This window comes from Sphaerodactylus townsendi, linkage group LG01 (assembly GCF_021028975.2).
Source record: "Sphaerodactylus townsendi isolate TG3544 linkage group LG01, MPM_Stown_v2.3, whole genome shotgun sequence".
NCBI lineage: Eukaryota > Metazoa > Chordata > Lepidosauria > Squamata > Sphaerodactylidae > Sphaerodactylus > Sphaerodactylus townsendi.
Genome location: NC_059425.1, coordinates 163231758 through 163254560, shown reverse-complemented (window position 1 = coordinate 163254560; position 22803 = coordinate 163231758). Strand labels below are relative to the sequence as shown.

The 22803-nt window shown below is 41.7% G+C and overlaps 1 protein-coding gene across 1 annotated transcript in view; it reads left to right on the top strand.

The window, feature by feature from the left end:
• The window catches only part of NBAS (NBAS subunit of NRZ tethering complex), a 223906-nt gene that overhangs the window by 181491 nt on the left and 19612 nt on the right, over positions 1–22803 (top strand). The window contains 4 exon segments of the mRNA XM_048498827.1: positions 554–756; positions 3183–3272; positions 13696–13891; positions 22376–22515. Of these exon segments, the coding sequence (XP_048354784.1) occupies positions 554–756; positions 3183–3272; positions 13696–13891; positions 22376–22515 (629 nt within the window).

Below are 22803 nucleotides of genomic sequence, written 5' to 3'. Positions count from 1 at the left end.
TGTTGTTTTATTGTACGCCGCCCTGAGCCCTTCCAGGGGTAGGGCGGTCTATCAAATAGAATAAATAAATAAATATAAATAGGGCCCAGCAATTTCTGCAAATACTCCCGCTTGAGTTTAAGCCCCATGAATTTCATACCATGTTCGTCTAATTCTCTCAAGCAACTTTTAGGATAGTGCAAGAAGCTATAGGAAACTGCAAAATCCTACATAAGAAGCCAATGTCAATTCTGGGTGTCCTGTAGGAAAGACAACTTATAAAATAATCCTCTGTTTCTGTTTTAAGGATGAATTAATATGCATTCATGAATATTCCTAAAAAGACATTGTGGCTTACTGATCTTGTATGAGTGATGCCTACAGCTGCTTTGTACACTGGCAAAAATTACAAATTGATAAATGTAAAGCTTTGCATTTTTTAATTTCTTTAGGAACATAATTTCATGTTCAGTTAGCAAAGAAATTTGACCTTTCATCAGTAGTTACATATTTACCACAAATATTGTTGGAAAGTGAGTTGTACTATGTGCATTTAAAATATTTCTTTGTACAGACTACACTCCAGGAATATGGGCTTTTATATGATCTGTCCCGGTCAGAAAAGGAGAAGATCAGTGAACAAGCTGTAACTATGTGTATAGATGGCCAGCCTCTAAATATGATACAGAATTTATTGGAAGTTGCTGTTGGAGACCTAGGGCTTTCTTCTAAGGATATAGTACAAAAAGCAGTAATTAAAGTTGTAGACACTTTAAGGTGAGTTAAATTTCTCATATTAATCTAAAAAGTATAATTCCTGTTAAATTTAAGTATTTTTAAAATTAGGTTCATCTAATCAACACTGCATTGTGTCACAATCATTCAAAACAAGCTAGCATTTATTTATTTCAAAATGTAAACCATTTCTTATAGCATATTAAAAGTTCGGAGAACAGAACACAGTTTAAATAGTAAAAGCAAAAAAACACATGAATAAAATACTGAAACTGGAGTGCTGTGTGGTTTCTGGGCTGTATGGCCGTGTTCTAGCAGCATTCTCTCCTAACGTCTTTCCTGCATCTGCGGCTGGCATCTTCAGATCCTCTGAAGATGCCAGCCACAGATGCAGGCGAAACGTCAGCAGAGAATGCTGCTAGAACACGGCCATACAGCCCAGAAACCACACAGCACTCCAGTGATTCTGGCCGTGAAAGCCTTCGACAATACAAAATGCTGAAAACCAATCTAAATCGATCAGAAGAAGCCTTCTTCAGCATTCTGGCTTGCAGAAATTTAGTAGGCCGCAGTTCAGGCAAGCTCCCTCTGGGATGTAGGTTGCACAGTCGAAGTGACTATCAGAAAGAATCTGTTTCTTGAAGCCTGTAGACCAGGGATCTGCAACCTGCGGTTCTCCAGATGTTCATGAACTACAAATCTATGTTTGTAGTCCATGAACATCTGGAGAGCCACAGGTTGCAGACCCCTGCTGTAGACGATAAGGACAATCTAAGCAGGGCCTGTAGACAACACAGACGGGGGTTCATGGAGTTGGATGCAGTGGAAATTATCCACAAATCGAAGCAGAGGTAGTGTTTTCTGGATCCTCTTCAGACTTTTACTTCTTCTTTATCCTGAAGGCATTCTGTTCTACAAGAGCAGCATGGGAGGTGACATTTTGCATTTTACTTCATTTAAACTAAAACTACAAAGAGTAAGAATTCTAGGCATCTTACTTTAGATGGGTTTGGGGTGTTGTGGGGTTTCCGGACTGTATGGCCATGTTCCAGTAGCATTTTCTCCTGATGTTGTTCCTGCATCTGTGGCTGGCATTTTCAGAGGATCCTCTGAAGATGCCAGCCACAGATGCAGGTGAAATGTTAGGAGAAAATGCTACTGGAAGCGACTGCCAACCTAAGAGAAACCCATAATAGCAGAAGTGATATCTTGGCAGAGCTGGATTGCCCAGGGACAAACCTGAGTTTGCCCCCCCCCCCGGTATGGGCGGCCACCCTCCCCCACCATGACCAAACAATGATTTTTGCACCACCTCACAAATCACCCCCCACCTCCAGCAAAACATACATGGCTCTCTACCCACCAGCCAGTGCAAGTGGAAATTAACTTTTAAGTATGTATGTCTTTACATACTTTTAAGTATGTAAATCTCTCACAAATCACCTCCCATCAGAAGATTTACCAAACAGATGTCAGCATAATCATCAGTTCTATTGCTGCTGGGCTCCCAGCTCAGCTTCCCTTCTCCTGTGCCTGCCGGCGCCCGTCTGCCGGAGAGAAGGCTTGTGGGTAATGGCACCTGACTTAACTTAAGGGAGAATAAGGCACACTGGGTCTGAGGGAGGGGAGGTGGAACTCCTCAGTCCTGCTCCTGGGAGCACAGTGGGATTTCTCCCCTGCCCCCTGGACACTCCAGGCCACCGTCCAGAGTGGGTGTGGCTACGACAGGCACTGACAGCAGTCGGCTGCCTCAGTGCCGGGCTTGCTAGGGCTTGCTGAATCAGCCTGTGTGGGGGGACGTTTTGGCGCCCCCCTCCCCCCGTGACCACAATGGATGCGCCCGGGGGCAAATACGCCACTGCCCACAACACCCCAGTGATTCCGGCCGTGAACGCCTTCAAAAATACATTAGCTGGGTTTGTTTAAATGATAGTACAACCTTGTTTTAAAAATATTATGCTGTTTCTACTCATATGCATGTAAGAGAGTAAGCAGAGAGCTGATGTATATTCCATTTGTTTCAGAGTCATAAACTATCCTGACACACTTCCTCTCTAATGAAATGTTTTCCACTTCACAGGAGCACCTTGCAAATGTTTGCAGATGCGTTAATGTTGGGTAGAGTTTAACTTCTTTTTGTGTTCCTTGCAGCAAATGAGCAGGAGAGTTGGGTTCATAATGCTGATAGATGCAACTCCTTCTACTTCAAATAAATACAATAAAAGTCAATTTACAAATTATCCCAGTCTCTTTTCTGTGAGATAATTTGAGGGAGAGTCTTGAAGTTTTGCTTCCTAGTTACTTTTTCCTTGTTGTGAAAGAACAGTAAAAGAGTGCCAGTCAAGTAGAGAAATGTGTAGTCTGCAATGATCATAAAGCATCGAATTATATCCCCATAGGCATTCTGAAACGTTTTACACTTCAGAGAGTTCTAAAAGCTTGTTTTTGTTCTGTTGTTGCATTGACAGTGGGGATTGTGGCGAATTCTCTTTCAAAAAAGATCCTCTCCAGATATTGGAAGGCATTGTTTCTGCTGTCCACACAAGTGCTGAGAATGGGTAAGAGCCTTTTGTACAATGCATTATTTCTGGAAATTTTGATATCAAGCTGGATGTGTCATGATTTTTTTTAAAATGGTGCACTAATTATTTTTCTGTCAAACCTTAACTTATTTGGCTGTTTTAACAGTATCAAATGCATCGTTTATAACTTAGCTTGCGTGTGAAATTGTACTAAAAGGTAAAAAAGGTCCACAAGAAAAATTGTAGCAGTGGCGTAGGAGGTTAAGAGCTCATATATCTAATCTGGAGGATCCGGGTTTGATTCCCAGCTCTGCCGCCTGAGCTGTGGAGGCTTATCTGGGGAATTCAGATTAGCCTGGGCACTCCCACACACGCCAGCTGGGTGACCTTGGGCTAGTCACAGCTTCTCAAAGCTCTCTCAGCCCCACCTACCTCACAGGGTGTTTGTTGTGAGGGGGGAAGGGCAAGGAGATACTGTCAGCCCCTTTGAGTCTCCTGCAGGAGAGAAAGGGGGGATATAAATCCAAACTCCTCCTCCTCCTCCTCCTCCTCCTCCTCTTCTTCTTCTTCTTCTTCTGCTTCTTCTTCTTCTTCTTCTTCTTCTTCTTCTTCTTCTTCTTCTTCTTCTTCTTCTTCTTCTTCTTCTTCTTCTTTTTCTGTATATAATATGTTCTAGCAGACTGCTGCTGGTGCTTTGATCAGTTATTACCCATTACCTGATCAGTTCACCAGTGAGATGTAGTGGTTAAGAGTGGCGGATTCTAATCTGGATGACCAGTTTTGATTTCTCACTCTGCCACAGGAGCAGCAGACTCTAATCTGGTGAACTGGGTTTGTTTCCCCACTCCTTTCCCCTGAAGCCTGCTAGTCACAGCACTCTCAGAATTCTTAGCCCCTCCTATCTCACAAGGTGTCTGTTGTAGAAGGGAGAAGGGAAGGCAATTGTAAGCTGCTTTGAGGCTCCTTAAAAGTTGAGAAAAGCGAGATAAAAACAAACTCTTCTTCTTAACACTATGACTTGTGTGTGCACTCACACGCTTACTGTACAACAGCTCTGTTTGATTATGTTTGTTTGTTTTAAATTCAGGGCTTTAAAGCACCATATGTGAACTGATGGCTCTTAGTTGGATCCACCAATAATTGTGTCCGGGTTCAAATTAATGAGCCAAACAAAAAATAAGCTAAACCAGAAATTAGGTTAGGTAGTATTCTGTACTTACACAATGTGCAAGTCTTCTATAGTTCGCTATTTATCTCTTATAACCCTGTAACTTGGTTCACTGATGCCAAATATTTTTGAGTGAATTGTAAGATCTACCCTGAAATACCAGCGTGGCCGATTGTAGACTAGACTACAGGTCTTTATATGCTTTAATTCTTGCAACAACTAAAAATAAATTGTCTTGGGAAATTTCCCGAATGAACTTACCTAACCTTTGAAATGGGGCTTTCAACAATTTTATTTTATTTTTTAAGCTTTTAATTTACATTCTGAATCTAGTCACTCAGAAGCACCATTTCTAATATAGCACCAGTTCTCTGAGTGATGAAATATAAAGTAAATAAATTCTGACGTCTTCACAAAACGATAACTTAAAACTGCCACCTTGTATTATTTCATCACTTCCAGACAGATTGAATTGGTGCTTTCTGATTGAGATTATGTTCTCATCCAACTTGTTTAGGATCAGTATAGCAACATTAGTTATAGTATAAATCGTATTATACTGAGAGTTTGATTTCTTTTGAAAAGAACTCTGTTACAGTTGGAAATATTGTCAATAAGGATGAGAACTCCTTATATTTATTTGGAAGTAGTAAAGGACAAAGATGAACATTTTTTTCTCTTTTGCCTGAAGTTTCAAGGTTCTTCTCAGAGGCTGTGTACTACTAGGCCACACAACCATACTAAGATCATTATAATGAGATTGCTTTAAGTTGTCTTGTGTTCTGCAATAAGCTAAATTAAAGAACATAGATTGCCCCTGCTGCAGCTGATGCTCTTTCTAGCTTCATGAAAACAATATATTTCCGTATGGTATTGTATCAGATCACCTGCTTTTCGTTCTCCTACTGCTTTTGTTTTCTCAGCATGCATTTTCTTTGTTTTGCCTTACATATGTTTATTCTCCAATAACTCAACTCTGGCAGTGCTTTTGTATCATCAAAGTCTAAGCAAACTAAGATGAAGTAGACAGAACTGTGAAGAAAAGCAATGAATTTACTGTCTCAGAAGTAATCCTTAGTTTTTGGAGACCTGTTCTCTTTCCGTGGGCTACAGTCATCCAAGCATGTTAAGTCACACTTCTTTTGTTCAGGCAGATCTATGTAAATTTTTTCAAGGACTTCATGACAAAGGGGATTGAGCCTCTCCACTCTGAATAGCTCTGCTGTTCAGGACAGCCACTATCACTATAGCTCCTGGAACTGAAAGGAAAGGAAACTGAACTCCTTTGAGTTTTCACACCAGAGTTCCTTACTCACTGAAAGCCTTCTAAGAAATCTGCAGGGTCCTCACAGGCCCGTTAAAAAGGAAAATGAAATACAAATCCTCCCATCCAGAGGACTCTGGGCTTGGGAGTGACACCTCAAGAGGCTCTTTGGATTCAACAGTAGGGAGAGGATAGTGTCTGTCATTCCTTCAGATCCCTTTCAGGGACCTTGTGGTGAGTCAACAGACTTCCTGCTTTCCGGGACAAGGCACCCATCGCCAGTGCTGTTCTGGGCCAAGCCCAGGTTGTTCTGGGGCACCCCCACTCTGGGCCAGGTCTGACCAAACCTCATTTATGTCATATCCTGCTCTCATAACAAATAAGTCTGACACCCCTACCATAGGGTTCTCAAGAGCCCTTCGGGGGTAGGGCGGTATACAAAACCCAATAATAAATTAAATAAATAAATAAAGACAGGAGACGTTTCAGAGGTGGTTTGCCATTGCCTGCATCTGCATAGACACCCAGGGCTTCTTTGGTGGTTTCTCATCCAAATACTAACCAGAGTTGCCTTCCCCTCCTTAGCTTCCAAAAATCTAATGAGATCCATCTAGTCTGGACTATCCAGGTCAGAGCAGTAGTAACCTAGATTCATGTAAATAAAGTATTCAGAACTGTTTGCAAGCACAGAGGAATTTCAGTCAAAGTATCAGAAATAAACAAGGAAGAAGAGAACCCTTTATGAATGTTTTTGGTAGTGATGAAATGGGACAAATGTTGAAAATGTAAAAAACAACTATTTTTACCCTTGAGCCAGCAATTGGTAGGAAAAGAGATGTTCTGTCATTAATGTGTTCTTTTTTGTAATTTTTTTGTCTATTGATGTTTAACTACTAGCAGATTTTTTAAAAATAATCTTATAAGAAGAAATTGAAAGTGGATATTAGCATCTTTGCTACTGATCAGAGTATTCAGATCAAACCTTTGTGTGTTTGATCTTAAACTATTCATGGATTGCAAATGATCTTTTGAAAAATCAGAGGTGTGTGTATATCAATTCTAACTTGTCACTTGTGTATTCCTGGACTTTTTGTGTGGAAGAATTTGTACAAATGATTGATGTAGCTTTGTTCAAAACGTCTGCACAAAAGCCAAGTACATGAAGCCTATGTACTCTCTTTCCATATGACTTGTACAAATGTATCTGCAGAGGGTCTGGGGAATGATAGCCCAATCCAAAGAGTGCGTGGTAGATCGGGCTATGGATTAGCCATGAGGTCATGCTGGCATGTTTACCCACCCCCCAGCATAAGTGGCATTTACTGAAAGTAGAATTACTGTGGTATAGAGTGGATAGCTGCAGTACTGCTGCCAAAGCTGGGCCTAGAGAGCTTTGAGAGTAAAGAAATCACATAGTAGTTAAAACATCAATAGACAAAAAAAAAACATACAAAAAAGGACACATTAATGACAGTGGCATAAGTAGGGAGGGCAAACTGGGAGATGGGTGGGCACAGCACAGTTCAGTGGTTCCCAATCTGGAAATGCCTGGTTCCAAAGAGTGAAACAGTTGAACTGGCACAGTTGAAGGCGGGCCATGGGCATTCCCAGGAGTGGAGCCGAACTTTGTAGGCTTCCACACAGACTTTGGAGCCAGGAACTCTGCCAAAGGGCCTTGGAAATATGCCGCCCAAAATGGTGGTGTAACTTTGTTGAGCCCTGTGGAGTGCTTTCCAGGTGGCTGTTTATTTTTCTTTTCTTTTTTACTGCCTCCCCACACAACCTGAAAGCCCTCTGGAGATGCCACAGTGATGGAGCCGACCCTGGCTGACCCACGGTGACCTCTGGATTGGGCTGTTGATACATTTATCTCGGATCAGAAGTATAGTTAGTGGATGTTTGGGGGTTTTAGTCCATTTTAGTGTGGATATACACGGGACAGATTTTTCCAGATTTCCCACTCCTCTCTGAACTCCTCTCCCCATTACACGTAACACTATGATGATGTCAAAAATTATTGTCATTTTATATAAAAACTGTAGACATTGCTGTTGAACATATTTTGCCATACAATAACAATGGCCAGCTTTCAGCACAAAAATGTGTCACAAATTGTTTTTGAGACAAAAGGAGGCAAGATCAAATGCCAGTGGTGGGGTGGGAAAATGAAAGTGTACAGGATGGATGCTTTAAAAAAAAGGTTGTATGCATTCTGCTCACTGTGAGATGACCACTTTCGTCAACTCATCTCCTAGAACGGTTTCTCAACCTGTGGGTCGCGACCCTTTGGGGGTCGAATGACCCTTTCACAAGGGTCACCTAAGACCATCAGAAAACACATATTTCCGATGGTCTTAGGAACTGAGACACCACTCCTGTCTTTCTGTACACCAGCATTCTTCAGATGGAGGGAATACCCTCTTAATACAAGTCTCATTCGCCAACAACTTGGACTTTTATTGTTCTAATTTATTTTGTATTTAATAACAGATTTTGTTGACAGATTAAATCATGGAGTCATCTGTCTATGAGATTTTGAGGAAAGATTCATATACTTACTCCTCCAACAAGCCCTTTTTAAAATCATATAGTCAAATGGTGGCACAATATAGATGATGTCTTATTTACTGTGGAAGAGTAATTGGAACTGGTTGTTAGAACTTCCTAGCTGGATCGATCTATAAAATAACATTAAATTTTGTACTGCACATAGACAGTAAACCGATCAGTTTCATGGAGATGGTGGTGAGCAAACAGAATTGTAAGTTCCACACAATCTATACAAAAAAATCCACAGACAGAAATTCTTTCCTAAGATATGGCAGCAACTATCTGAAACATATGAAAAACAATTTGCCTTTCAGTCAGTTTATAAGACTTAGGAGATACTGTGCTATATTGGAAGGCTTTTTGGAAAAAGAAACATCGATTTTAATTGAGAATTTAGCAACCGGGAGACATCTAATGAGTTTTACAGTTAACCTATTCAATGGCTTTTTCCTCCAACAAGAGAAATCTGTTATTCGGTCAGAAACAGTTGACCTTGGGAAGCTTACTTGCAGGCTGACATTTAACCATATGCGTGTCAAATGGCAAAAACGGCAACATTTTAGAAGACATTCCTGTGTGTGACACAAGGCCAGTTGTCTCGTTTAAAAGAACATTCAATTTGCGAGATGAGCTTGTCGCACAGTAACATCTCTTTCTGTCAACGCACAACAGAGCTTACAAGGAACTAGACTTTCCCAGGAGCATTTTCCCTGTGGGGAACTATTATTGATTGACTGACTGGATTTTTGGGCTCAGGGCGGCTTACAACAATAATACATTAGAAATTCAAATCAAATTTCAATCATTCAATACCAATCACAAAATCTCTGGCACCAAAAACTTCAAGATTAAGACTGGAATTAATAGACAAGACATTCACTCCCAGCCCACTCCAAAGTGTCCACTAAAAATGGGGGAAAAGGGGAGAGGGAGACCAGCCATGATACTGCTGCTGTCCTGAACCACAGGCTTGGTGGAACAGCTCCAACTTACAGGCCCTGCGGAACTGTGGTAAATCCTGCAGGGCTTGGGTCTCATTGGACAGGGTGTTCCAAAAAGGCTGGGGATGTATGTTGTAAGTATACTGTCTGTATTGTATGTATACTTTTAATGTGAAAAAAGGGACAAATCTCATACAGTGGAACCTCGGTTTTCATGGCCTTCGGTTTTCATCGATTTTGGTTTTCATCAATTTTTTTCAGTGAAAAATTTGTCTCGGTTTTCATCGATTTGCAGTAAGGTGCAGGAGTTTGTGGAGAAAAATCACCCGAAGCTGTGGCAGCCCGTGTCTGCAACTTGTTTAATGACAATATCTTGCCCCATTTCAGACAAATCTTAAAGAGGTGTCAGAAACAGACCTCTTTGGACAGCTTTCTGGTGCGACATTGGTCCACTGGCTCTGAAGCTGGTCCTAGTGTTATTGTTTGTTACTGTTTTCAGCATTAAACACTATGTTTATTCACCAAAAATGTGTTTTGGGTATGTTTTTTGGAGTGCCTAGAACAGATTAATTGGATTTACATTGATTCCTATGGAAAAGTTTGCCTCAGTTTTCATCGGTTTCGGTTTTCATCGATTCTTTTCGGACGGATTACCAACAAAAACCGAGGTTCCACTGTAGTTGATTTTAAAAAAAATACATGCTCAAGGACTTCCTGACATGCAGCTCCAATCGGATAACTTAGATTATCAAATGTCTTGTCACAGGTTCTAAATATGGCAAACATTGAGGAACATGTATTATGGAATATATGTGGTGGAGTAGCTAGAGAGGCAGACTAGGATCCTGGGCAATATTGCTTCAGATCCCCACGTCTACCATGGAAGCTCACTCTGGGCCGTCACAAACTCTCTGTCTGGGTTACCTCACTGGGTTGTTGTTGTGAGGAGATGGAGGAAGGAAGAGCAGTGTTCTAAAAGCTGCTTTTTTCCGCAAGAGGGGGAAAATGGGATATAAATTTGCAAATGCATAAAAATATCATCTGTCTTTTAAAACTGGCAGTCCCTTGTTAATTGTTTAATCACTGTCCCACAGACTCTCTAGTCCTAATGATAAACTTACAAAGATTCTGTGACTGAGAGCATATATTCCTCATGGGTTGAACGAGGACCTGGATGTTGTACAGTTAGCGTAAATAAGAGATCTGTTGCGTTCTGATTTTTTTCTGTCTGAGTTCAGTACCTGCTGGATAAAATATTTAAATTTCAGTTGTATTATATATGTGTGTGTGTATCAAATCCATTGGTCCATATATTATTATGTGATAATTTATGCCTGGGACATATGATCTGAACTATCTGTTGTTTTGGACAAAGTTCTGTATTGCTTTGTAACAGGATACATGTTTTATTGTCTGCAATTTTGTTATATTTATAGTTGCTGGGATTTGTCAATTTATGTAACATTTTAACTTTGATCATGTATGTTTTTCTTATGTGTTTATATAATCTTGTATTTTGATTTGTTTCATTATTATTTCATTCATGTTTCTTTCATATCACATTTGAGATCCCCTGACAAATGTGCATAGGAACCATATAGGAGTGTTTTGGTATCCATTCAGTACATTTTCCTACTGCACCATTGGCATTTGGCCTTGCCCTCTTTCATTCTTGGTGACTGCTACAGCCTTCTTATTTTCCTGTTCACAAATATTTTGGAAATATCTGTGTTGGAAATTCTCATTTTTTTCCCTATACCATCAGCTCTGAGCCAGTATCATTACACAACCATTTGTGTAATCCTTTGCATCCTGGCCTCATTATTGTACATTTATTTAAATTTTTTTACTATATTTATGAGTAAAACTTGCAGGAAAGCAGCATGTTGTAGTAAGTGTATCGTTTGGATAGACCAGGGGTAGGGAACCTGCGGCTCTCCAGATGTTCAGGAACTACAATTCCCATCAGCCTCTGTCAGCATGGCCAATTGGCCATGCTGGTAGGGGCTGATGGGAATTGTAGTTACTGAACCTCTGGAAACCCTACCCCTGGGATAGACAAACGCATCTGCTGAATGCTCAAGAGGTCCCTTTTCTTGTAGAGACATTTGAACATATAAAACCTGTAAATGGTAGAGCTCACTGATACATTCTCAAATAAATCCTGAAGTTATTCTGGATTAGCATGTAAAAACATCCGCAGGTAAACTTTTGAAATATTGAAATTAGCTTTAAGCTAATGTTCGCTACATTTCAGACATACTTCTGAACACAGTTGCGTAGCAAACAATTATATCTAGCTGTCATTTCTCTTTGTATTCATGTAAGTACTTTTTAAGTAGCATATAGGTTGAATTCAGATGTCACAATAAACATAATTAATTTAAACTGTTGCACAAACAAGGCAGATTGAGATGTCAGTTTACCTTGCTCCAAGTGGCCCCTGCAATCGCGAGACAGTCAAAGACTCTTCTTAAACCCAAATTGCAATGGCTGTGACAATGGATATGTCAAGATATTACCCATGTAATAACCAGACTCTTGAGTTCAGAAATTGGTTTATGGGTAGGTTATTATGAACAGCAGCAAACTAGCTTTTGCTGGAATTGAGTTCCACTACAGCACAGGTGTCAAACTCGCGGCCCTCCAGATGTTATGGACTACAGTTCACATCATCCCCCACCAGCATGATGCTGGAGGGCCGCGAGTTTGACACCTATGCACTACAGCATTTCCTCCAGACCCCAGCCTCGGGTTCCCAGCAGGATGAAATCACTGACAGCATTCTCAAGCAGTGCACAGTCTGCAAGGCCAAACCAAAGATAAAGTCAGGTGCTTGCCAACCCAAAGGATGAAAAAAGTTATTACACACCAAGAGCAAAAGAAAACAAGCCAGGGATTCCCACATTGCCCAATATCAAACCACACAATGGAGTGCCACGTATACCACATTCAAAGAAAACGCGTCGCACCCCTGCTGAGGCAATAACCCTAGCATTCCCACATTGCCATCTGCTCCTAACCCATTCCAAAGTCTCTTGGCAAGAACCAGGGAACATCTGAAATGCTAACAGGTCTTAATAGGGTTTTGACATTCTGCCCCCCCTAAAATGTATCTCCCCCACCCACATTGTCCTGGCTTATTCCAGGGGAGAAAATGTTTCCAGCTCACAAATTACTGCAGCTCACAAAGTATCTGTCCTCAGTAACATCTTGAATCCAAGATCCGGGACTCCTTGTAGTGGGCATTCTCGCCGATCGTGACGGACACTGGACTTGCGGCGGGGCGGGGGGGGTTGTCAGGGAGAGGCTCCTTCTTCTGTAAACTGTAACAAAGGTGAAATGTACAAATGTGTACATTTTTGAAAGCTTTACCGCCACAGTCACTTCGTTAATTAGCCTTTTTATTTTTAAAGATCCCACATATTTCTATCCCAAGTTCCTGCATCTCAGATGTTTAGCAGAAATAAGCACCAGGTCTCCCACTTTTAAAACCCCATTGGAAGTTCATTTGTGATCAGCTTACTTTTTGTATGTGTCCTTGGCTTTGTTCAGCGTCTTGACCAACTTCTCTGATTTTTAGGATCTATTTTTTAAAAAAATTAATGCAGTGGTGCTGACCCTAACAGCTCAGCCACTGGTATGAGCTTCCCCTCCTGTCCATAAACTACATTGAAGGGTGGAGTCCACTATGTCAATATACAGCATTGTTGTAAGTAAATTCAGCGAATGGTAATAGATCAACTAAGTCACAGGTGTCAAACTCGCAGCCCTCCAGATGTTGTGGACTACAGTTTCCATCACCCCCTGCCAGCATCATGCTGGCAGGGGGTGATGGGAACTGTAGTCCACAACATCTGGAGGGCTGCGAGTTTGACACCTATGAACTGAGTCATTCTATGCATAACTTAAGTAACACCTTGGACATTGCCCCAACACCTGGTTCACACTCTTCATCTGGCCATGAGTCTGTGGATTAGTCAGTCCTTGTTCAACCCCCAACAGTTTTAAGAATTTTTTCCAGAATTTGGAAATCAATTGTGACCCTCAGTGTGAGATAATTTTGGTGGGAATATAATGTAGTCTGTACATGTGTTGAATAAATAGTTTGGCCAGCTTCTGTGAGGTAGTCAAGTTTTTACATGGAATAAAGTGATCTCAACATATACAGGTTGTTCTCTTACTACCTCTCCTGAGAACCTGTGTGCCCACAGTCCAAGGGAAAAGAGAATTGTGAATGCACCTGGCCCAACAGACTCCTCTATTGGTATGTGCTTCTCTGCATGCAGAAGGCTAAGAGGGATGGTACTACTGAACAAACTGACATTCAGACCTCATGCCAGACCACAGATAGTACAAACCACAGTTAACACTCCAGGTGCAAACCAAAGGTTATTTGTTGTGAGTGAAAAATGTAATACAAGATATACCAGATTCTTACTTGTAGAGCGCTTGCATATTCTGTTGAAATAACTCTTTCAGGTGGAATAAACCCCCCAATTTTCAACTAATTTAACTTGGACAATTTAATTACAGGGAGAATCTCGTTTCTTCTGATGATCTCTTAGGCTGGCTTAGACCTTTCTGCGGAGATGATGCCTTGCCCGTGAAGCCTCGCATTCAAGTGCTGCAGATTTTGGAGCAAGCCTTTCACCTTAGAGATGAAGACAGCAAGCTGCTTGTGCTCTTCCGGACTCAAGCCTTACTCAAAGCCTGTTGGCCCCAGACTCTGGTAGGTGATATCATGTTGCACTAGTTGTTAAAGGACACCATGAGAGGCAGAGCTGCACAAAAAGGAAGCTGGAAAGCAGAGGACAAGAGAAGCAATTAAAAAAAAGATATGCCTGTAAAGAAGAATGAGTGAGAGATTAAGCAGTGGCGTAGGAGGTTAAGAGCTCGTGTATCTAATCTGGAGGAACCAGGTTTGATTCCCAGCTCTGCCGCCTGAGCTGTGGAGGCTTATCTGGGGAATTCAGATTAGCCTGTACACTCCCACACACGCCAGCTGGGTGACCTTGGGCTAGTCACAGCTTCTCGGAGCTCTCTCAGCCCCACCTACCTCACAGGGGGGAAGGGCAAGGAGATTGTAAGCCCCTTTGAGTCTCCTGCAGGAGAGAAAGGGGGGATATAAATCCAAACTCTTCTTCTTCTTCTTCTTCTAAAACCAAAATTGTGGTGGTAATTGCCGCCAAAACAACATTATTTTGATTTGCACATCCAATCAGATCTCCATTGGCTAATAAGAAGCAGGTGGGGGGGGGGGGCAGGAGCCTGATCTGGCCCCATCTGCTTTCTATAACATTTGGTGGGCACCAGGAAAAATGTAGGTAGGATGCTGTGCTACCCACCGGCGTTACGGTAGGGACTCTTGTACACCATGCAGTTTGCAAATCAGTTCAGTTTTGTTTATATCAAAGAGGTACAAATCAGAGGAGGCATTTTGCATTTTGTTTATTATACAGCAGTCATTGAAATTACTGTAAATTGTGAGGCACACGAGCTTGAAAAGGTCAGGTGCTTGCCAGGCAGTAATTCATTTGCCAGTTTTGGCAGCAAAAATCAAGAGATTGATGAAGCCCCTGAAGATCAGTAAGAGGTGGGTCTACTCAGAAGTAAGTGTTCTTAGATTCAAAGCTTGTATATGGGTGGCTTGCCTTTGTTCTGGTGAAACAAAGGTTGCAGTGATCCAGACTAATATATTCCAAATTCTACAACATTGCTGAAACGATCATAAACTGTACTTTTGCAGCATTGGCTTTTTTTTTCACATAATGCTTATTTCAGCAAGTCAAAAGTGATTAATCTGTGCAGTTCATCTGTGCTTTCATAATATATTACAACTGCATATTTATGCTGCCCTAACCAGTGTGCACAGTTCTCCCCTCTTCCATCTTATCCTTCCAGTGAACCTGTGTTAGGGTGGGAATTTGACCCTTGGTGTCCCCAGTTGTCCTAGTGTGCTATGGAAACCACTGTACTACACTGCTTCTTTATAGTTGCTGCATTTGTGTACAGATTTTCTTCCATCATGGATATCATATTCAGGGTTCTCAGGAGATCACCCTCAGACTTGCTTAGCTTTATCAAGTTTCATAATGTGCCTTCTAATCATACCTTGGAGCCCCCTCTCCAGACATTCTTAGAGTGGGTGATAAATTTCAGCGCAGCTTCACAGTTCCGTGTAGAGTCAGTGTGGCCTTCACATTCTGAGCTGATGGCGTAGGAGGTTAAGAGCTTGTGTATCTAATCTGGAGGAACCAGGTTTGATTCCCAGCTCTGCCGCCTGTGGAGGCTTCTCTGGGGAATTCAGAGTAGCCTGTACACTCCCACCCACGCCAGCTGGGTAACCTTGGGCTAGTCACAGCTTCTCGGAGCTCTCTCAGCCCCACCTACCTCACGGTGTTTGTTGTGAGGGGGGAAGGGCAAGGAGATTGCAAGCCCCTTTGAGTCTCCTGTAGGAGAGAATGGGGGGGGGGTATAAATCCAAACTCCTCCTGGAATGGGGGGGGGGTATAAATCCAAACTCCTCCTCCTCCTCCTCCTCCTCCTTCCTCTTCTTCTTCTTCTTCTTCTTCTTCTTCTTCTTCTTCTTCTTCTTCTTCTTCTTCTTCTTCTTCTTCTTCTTCTTCTTCTTCTTCTTCTTCTTCTTCTTCTTCTTCTTCTTCTTCTAATTATTTACTTCCCAGGAAAAAGGTGATCCAAGCAACACTATAAAATATGAACAGGATATTGACTGTCCACTTGGATTAATAAGTCTCCAGTACTGGACATGGTGGGTCTCAGAAGCGCCTTGTCCACTTTATTCAGTCCACTCGCCGATTGAAAGTTATCTGTAGAAATTGCATTTCAATAACGTCTTGAGATTGAACCAGTCCTAACTGGTGTGTAAGTTGTTGCAAATGCAAGCAGTTTTATTTGCAGAATGCATTGCAAAGGAATCCTAGTGGGCTTGTATATTTTTTGGGTCAGCATCCTTTGCGGCTTGAGATAAAAGCTGCTTTATAATCCAGAAAAGCTGTGCCAGATGGCATTGTGCAGGTGGAATGGTGGTTGCTTCTTTTTCATCATCACCACAGAGGAGTGTGGTAATGTGCCATCACTATTCAGTCATTCAGGTTTGAATGCGTGATGATGTCACAGGGGCTGAAGTCAGTTCAGAGTGAGGGCAGTGCTTCATGAATTCTGCCTTGTTTTCAAATAATCCCTCCCCGCCACCCGAATCCCATCTTTGCACACAACAGGGTACAGTTTCTGAAGCCATCAAAATTGTGAGAACTTTTGGCTCAGTGCTGTTTATCTTCACATTTTTCCTGGAGTGTTATTCCTCACAGTGTGCTCAACACAGTGATGGGATCCAAAAATTTTAGTAACAGGTTCCCATGGTGGTGGAATTGAAACTGTGGGGTAGCACCAATGGTGCTGGGTGGGGTACGACGGGGGCGTGGCTGGGCATTCTGAGGGCGGGGCATTCCTGGGAAACAGGGGCTGTAAGCAAGGGCGCCAGCCGCTCGCATGCCGGTCCTTGGGCGAGGAAACGAATGCCTTGAGCGCGGAAGGCTGCCACGCACGCCGGTGCACCTCCTGCTAGACTTCTTCAAGTTCTGCGCGCTACTGCTGAGAGGAGGGGCGTAACTAAGGCAAAAATCACGGGGCAAAATCACCCATTAGTAACCCCCTCTCGGAACACACAAATAATTAGTAACCTACTCTCGGGAACCCGTGAGAACCTGCTGGATCCCACCTCTGGCTCAACACATGAAACCTAACAACCAGAAAGAAGCAGTCTATAAATGCCCAAATACAGCAATGGAAAGTTCCCTGTTCTACCTACTCAGACATGGTAAAGTAAAAAATACTCAGCTGTACTGCTTTTTTTAAAAAAAAACCTGCTAAATTGCATGCTTTGTCCTTTTAAGGAAACCGTTAGTACTTTGGAGGCCCATTTTTAATGCTCCAGTTAACTAGAAAATTATAGAAGCTGAAGAACTCAGATAAAACGTATCAAGGGAGTTAAAAACAACACCTCTCACCCTCTGTGTCACTGTTTCACCTCGCTTCCCCCCTCCTCACTAGCCACCAGTTCCCCAGCGGGATGCCATCGGAATGTGAATTAGGATCTCTCATGCCTTTGAAAAATGAGGACATCTGAATTTTTAATTTGGTTAACTAATCATTAAAGAACTGGAAATAGCTGTGCTTCCAACTATGAGATAGGTGGCCGCCTGCATAAAGTACATTTTTTAATTTTGTGCAAGCTGGCCTGTTTCCCAGCAAGTACATTGATTTCTGGGACCACTAACTTATAGCACCCAAAGCATAATTAAATATTAAGTCTTATGTTGATATATGCAAAGCCTGACTAAGAGGATTACTTAGATATACCAAGGGTGGCTTTCACACACTTTCTGGTAATTGAACATTGGAATATCATTAAAATTATCTTTACACAATAAGAATCCACATCCACCATTGACATTAGCTAGAATCCCTTCAGGTGCCAAGGGGAACGGGGGAAGGACAAGTGCTATTAAAAAGGAATGCCAAGATAGGGCAAAAATAATAAAGGAATTCTTTTTTTAAATGCTGCTTTAAAAAAATGTGTTACAAGCATTTTCCCCGCATATTCAGATGACAACACAAAAATATTTTGACTTCACTCTGGAGCCATTCTCTAGTGCTTTGCAAAAGAAAATCATATTATTCCAGATTTGGGTATATTGGACCCCAAAAGTATCAGTATTCACAATATTACCAAATTCCAATACCAATATGATATTCAAATTTGGGGGAGGGGGTTGGGCATCCAATTTGGGGGGGGGTAATTATTCTTTATAAGGAAAGCTTCCAAGGTGGCTGTGGGGTATATTTTTGAAGATACAGGCACCACAATTGGTGACCTTGGGGAGTTCCGCAGGGCCTGTAAACCGAGCTGTTCCACCGGGCCTTTGGTGAGGTTGGCGCTGAATCCACCCCTCTTTGCTGTTTCTGTCGCTCCATATGTCATCTGCTGATTGAATATCGGCCAGTCCCCTCCCAGGTGTTAATGCTGGACATCATCTACTTATCTTAATTATAGAAGATTATTGCTTCTAATGTTTTAATGTTTTAATTTATTTATTGTTTTTACTGAAATCATATGATGTATTGTGTTTCACTATCTTGTAAACCGCCCTGATCCCTTCGGGGATAGGGCGGTCTATTAAATTGAATAAATAATATAATGATAATGATAATAATTGCAGCAGAGCTGTTGGTGCCTATCTTCTACATAGCTCCCAAATTTCAAGTAGATTGTACCACAGGACCCAAATCTGTCGTCTCCTGAACAGGGTCCCAGCCATCTTCCATGATTTTCTGTGGAAAAGAGACAGAGAAGTCCAAACTGCTTCCAAACCAAATAGAACCAAAATCAAGCCAGAGAATCTTGGCAGTGGAAACTCTAGTTGTGGGGGGGGGGGGGCACTTTTGCAAGCCCAGCAGAAGGAATGGTGATATACAAAATGGCCAGCGGAACCCAGTACCACTGTGGCAGCACAAGCTCAACAAAAGTAGTATTGAATCAAAGAAGATCAAATCCAAGCACTGAGTGAGCAGCAGTGTAAAACACACAAGATGGGGGACTTCCTGAAACTGACAGAAGTAACCAGGCAAGTCCATTGAACTTCCCCTCCCTGAGAGGTGAGGATTCCCTGGGAATCTACAAACACTGGCTCCCTATCTTTCCAGTAAATCCTGAAAATTTCCTGGTATTTTAAGGACCTTTTTTTGTTGTTGTTTCCTGAAAATCTCAGAAGTACCTGGGAGACCCAAATGTATCCCCAAAATACTGATAAGCTATTTTGGGGGTATATTTTTCGCTTGGTTTCACCTGAATGGTCACTCTTAGTTCTCATACTAGAGCATTTGACTGTCACTGAGGTTAATTCAAAGGGTTAAATATTTTCCATCGTTTTCAGTTTACCAGATTTGACATCCTGTCTCTTCATTTTTTAATTTTATTTTTGTGGTAGCATTCTCTGTGAAAACCTTCTGCAAACCTTATGATAGCTGTCACATTAAAACCACATTAGAACAATTAATCCCGGTTGTTCACTGACATTTTCAACCTTATAAATAAAACACCAAACCAATTATTTTATAAGAGTTGCCTGTCAAACACTGGGCCATAGTTCCTGTATCTTGTATTAAAATGGAAGAGTAGTGGTTAAAGTGTCGGATAAGGATTTAGGAGATTTAGGTTTGAAATGTCACTGTTCTACGGAAGTTCACTAGATGACCTTGCACGAGCATTACACTTATTCAGCCTAATCTACTTCACAGAGATGTTCTGAGGATCACACGAAGGTGGAGAAATGCTGTAATTCCATGCAGTAAACAAAGACAGTCATTTTGTTCCTTCTGCAGATGCTGAAATTGTTAAGTATGGAGTGATCATTATTTAATTTCTGTCTCACATTTCCATTTACCCAGGATATTAAATAGGCATTTCTCCACATTAGTTTTCATTGAGAAAACTTGGAATAACAATATGCCAGGCTTTCCCATTTGAAATATATCTTCCTTGTATCAAAGAGTGTCTCACATCTATGTGTTTATAATGGTATAGATCAGACCTGGGCATTATGCAGCCCGCGGGCCACATCTGGCCCGCCAGATGACCCTGACTGGCCCCCCACCTTGCTGGGGACCGAGCCATCTTTGAAAGCCCCGCAGAAGCCGGTTGCCTTGGCTACCTGCTTCTGCGGAGCTTTCAAAAGCGCCTCGCCCCCCTGCCTTGCTGTGGAGCGAGGCCCCTTTGAAAGCCCCGCAGAAGCTGGCAACCAAGGCAATCGGCTTCTGCGGGGCTTTCAAAAGCACCAGTCGATGAAAAAAGTAGGTCAAGAGACTTAAGTCTCCCCACTTGCTTGATTGTCACAGTGGACAACTATGCAGGTAGGTTAAGCCTGTGATTCTTTGTGCCAAATAGTGTTGTATGCAGAACTGTTGCCACTGATTCCAAGTTGATCTGTGCACCTGTCTGTCACTTATCAGCCCCTATTATGCAGAATTTTGGCTCGGCCCTCCACAATATTTTCTGTTTCTTATGCGGCCCAGGAGGTGGTGATGGCCACTAACCTGGATAGCTTTAAAAGGGGCTTGGACAGATTTATGGAGGAGAAGTCAATTTATGGCTACCAATCTTGATCCTCTTTGATCTGAGATTGCAAATGCCTTAACAGTCCAGGTGCTTGGGAGCAACAGCCGCAGAAGGCCATTGCTTTCACATCCTACATGTGAGCTCCCAAAGGCACCTGGTGGGCCACTGCGAGTAGCAGAGAGCTGGACTAGATGGACTCTGGTCTGATCCAGCTGGCTTGTTCTTATGTTCTTATGGCCCCATGGAAAAAATAATTGCCCACCCCTGGTATAGATGAATTCTATGCTAAGGCAAGACTCTTCTATTTTAATATGAGATACAGGAACTATGGCCAAATAGTATTACTGTCATGATCTGCCTGATTCTGGCTTGATCCTGCCATGTCTCCTGGCCGGGATGTGGGATCCATTTCTCTTCCCCCCCCCCCTCCCTTTTATCTAACTGCTGTTTCTATAATTTCATTTTATTCTGGCAATGTGTTATCAGTTTGTTAGACACCTGCTAGTCATTGCTCTGTTCAGCTCTGGGAAATGTGGGTTGTTTTGACCTAAGTGAAGGCCATTCTGGCTCTAGACTGGACGGGTACAAAACTGCCCAGGGAATTGGGGTTCAGGGATTACACTGTGTGACGGGGAGGGGGATGACAAGGAATATAATGGAGGATGCTTTGGGTGTAAACTTTAGTTATGGTGATAGAAATCTATTTTTTTCTGATGCTGTTTCATAATAAAGAAATCATCTGAATACAGTCTCGTTTTTGAGCACTCTGGAGCACAACAATTACACATGCATAACAATTGTCTTCATAACTCAGTAAAAACCACAACTGGAGACATAAGAGCAGTTGAATCTGGTGAGATTTAATTCCAGTCACATTTTTCATGTCACTGAGGCACAGTATCTTAAAATAAAACATATATTTAATTTGAGTTGTTTCTGAGAGCCCTTCTGGTGTGAATAAATATGAATCCAGCATATTTTCCTCGCTTGTATCTGTGACTGAGAATGTATTGTCACAATAAGGGGCTACTCTCAAATGCCTTCTTTGCAGGTATGATTTTAATGCTATATTAATTCAAATTTGCAGTTCAGTCAAAGGCCTGAGATTTTTTAAAAATAAAATTCTTTTATTGAGAGATTCATGAAATGTAATAAGAATACCTTTATAGGAAGACATAAAGTATTGTGTGTGAGTGTGTGAGGTATCTTTGAATCCCTTTAAAACTTAATTTTATTTTTACATAGTAGCTTCCCCCCATTTTTTGTTTTGCAACTGGTTCGTCAATTGTTTTTTCCCCCTTGCAGCTGTATGAAAGAGCTACTTTTAATCAAGAATTATCTTGATTAAATTGAAGCTCACTTGAGCTCATTTTTTGAGAGTTACAGTACTACTTCAGTTTTTGTATGAGATTTTGTTGGGTTTCACTGGCAGTCTGTAGCTACATAAAATGTTGACGATTTAATGATATACCCCATGTGTTGCATTGCGCATACAGCAATTTGCATATCATGCATTTTATCTTAAAGTCTAGGGAATTCAAAGAAATGGAGAAATGATTTGCACTCATCCATTAATCTACTTGCGTGGTTTTAGTGTTGTTTTGGGACTATCACTCCCAGTAATTTCATATTATCAACGTGCTTCTTTGTGTTCCACATGCATAATGAGAGATGAAGTGGAATAAATGCTTCCCATTTATTTATTTATTTATTTATGCTTCAAATTTCTATCCCGCCCCATCCCCGAAGGGCTCTGGGCGGCGCACAACATATAATGGATACAATCATAAAATATCATAAATAAACTAAAACTTATAAAAGCAGCGAAACTAACTACACATTAACATTTAAAATGTGTGTGTGTGTGTGTGTGTGTGTGTGTGTGTGTGTGTGTGTGTGTGTGTGTGTGTGTGTGTGTGTGTGTGTATTGGACTGCTTTTATACTGCTTTGCACTTGCAATATCCCACAAAGATAAGAATATATCACATTTCTTGCTGTAAAACTATACCATAGTGGGCTCATTAATTGGAATCCTACACTTAGCAAGGGTCATTGCTTATCTCCAATACTTTTTTTAGGTAGAAATAACAGATATTGAAAATGAAGAAAAGAGGTACTCACTGTTCTTGCAACTTTTGGACTCAAGTGAGAACCATGAAGAATTTCAACACTTAGTCATGCTCCTTCAAGCTTGGCCTCCTATGAAAAATGAGAACATGTAAGTATCTGTTTACATATTGGTGTTGGTTAAAACTTACACTGTTTTTATGTATTGTCGAAGGCTTTCACGGCCAGAATCACTGGGGTGCTGTGTGGTTTCCAGGCTGTGTGGCCGTGTTCTAGGAACATTCTCTCCTGACGTTTCCCCCGCATTTGTGGCTGGCATCAGATCCTCTGAAGATGCCAGCCACAGATGCCGGCACAACGTCAGGATAGAATGCTGCTAGAACACAGCCATATAGCCCGGAAACCACACAGTACCCGACGCCGTTTTTCTTCGATGAAG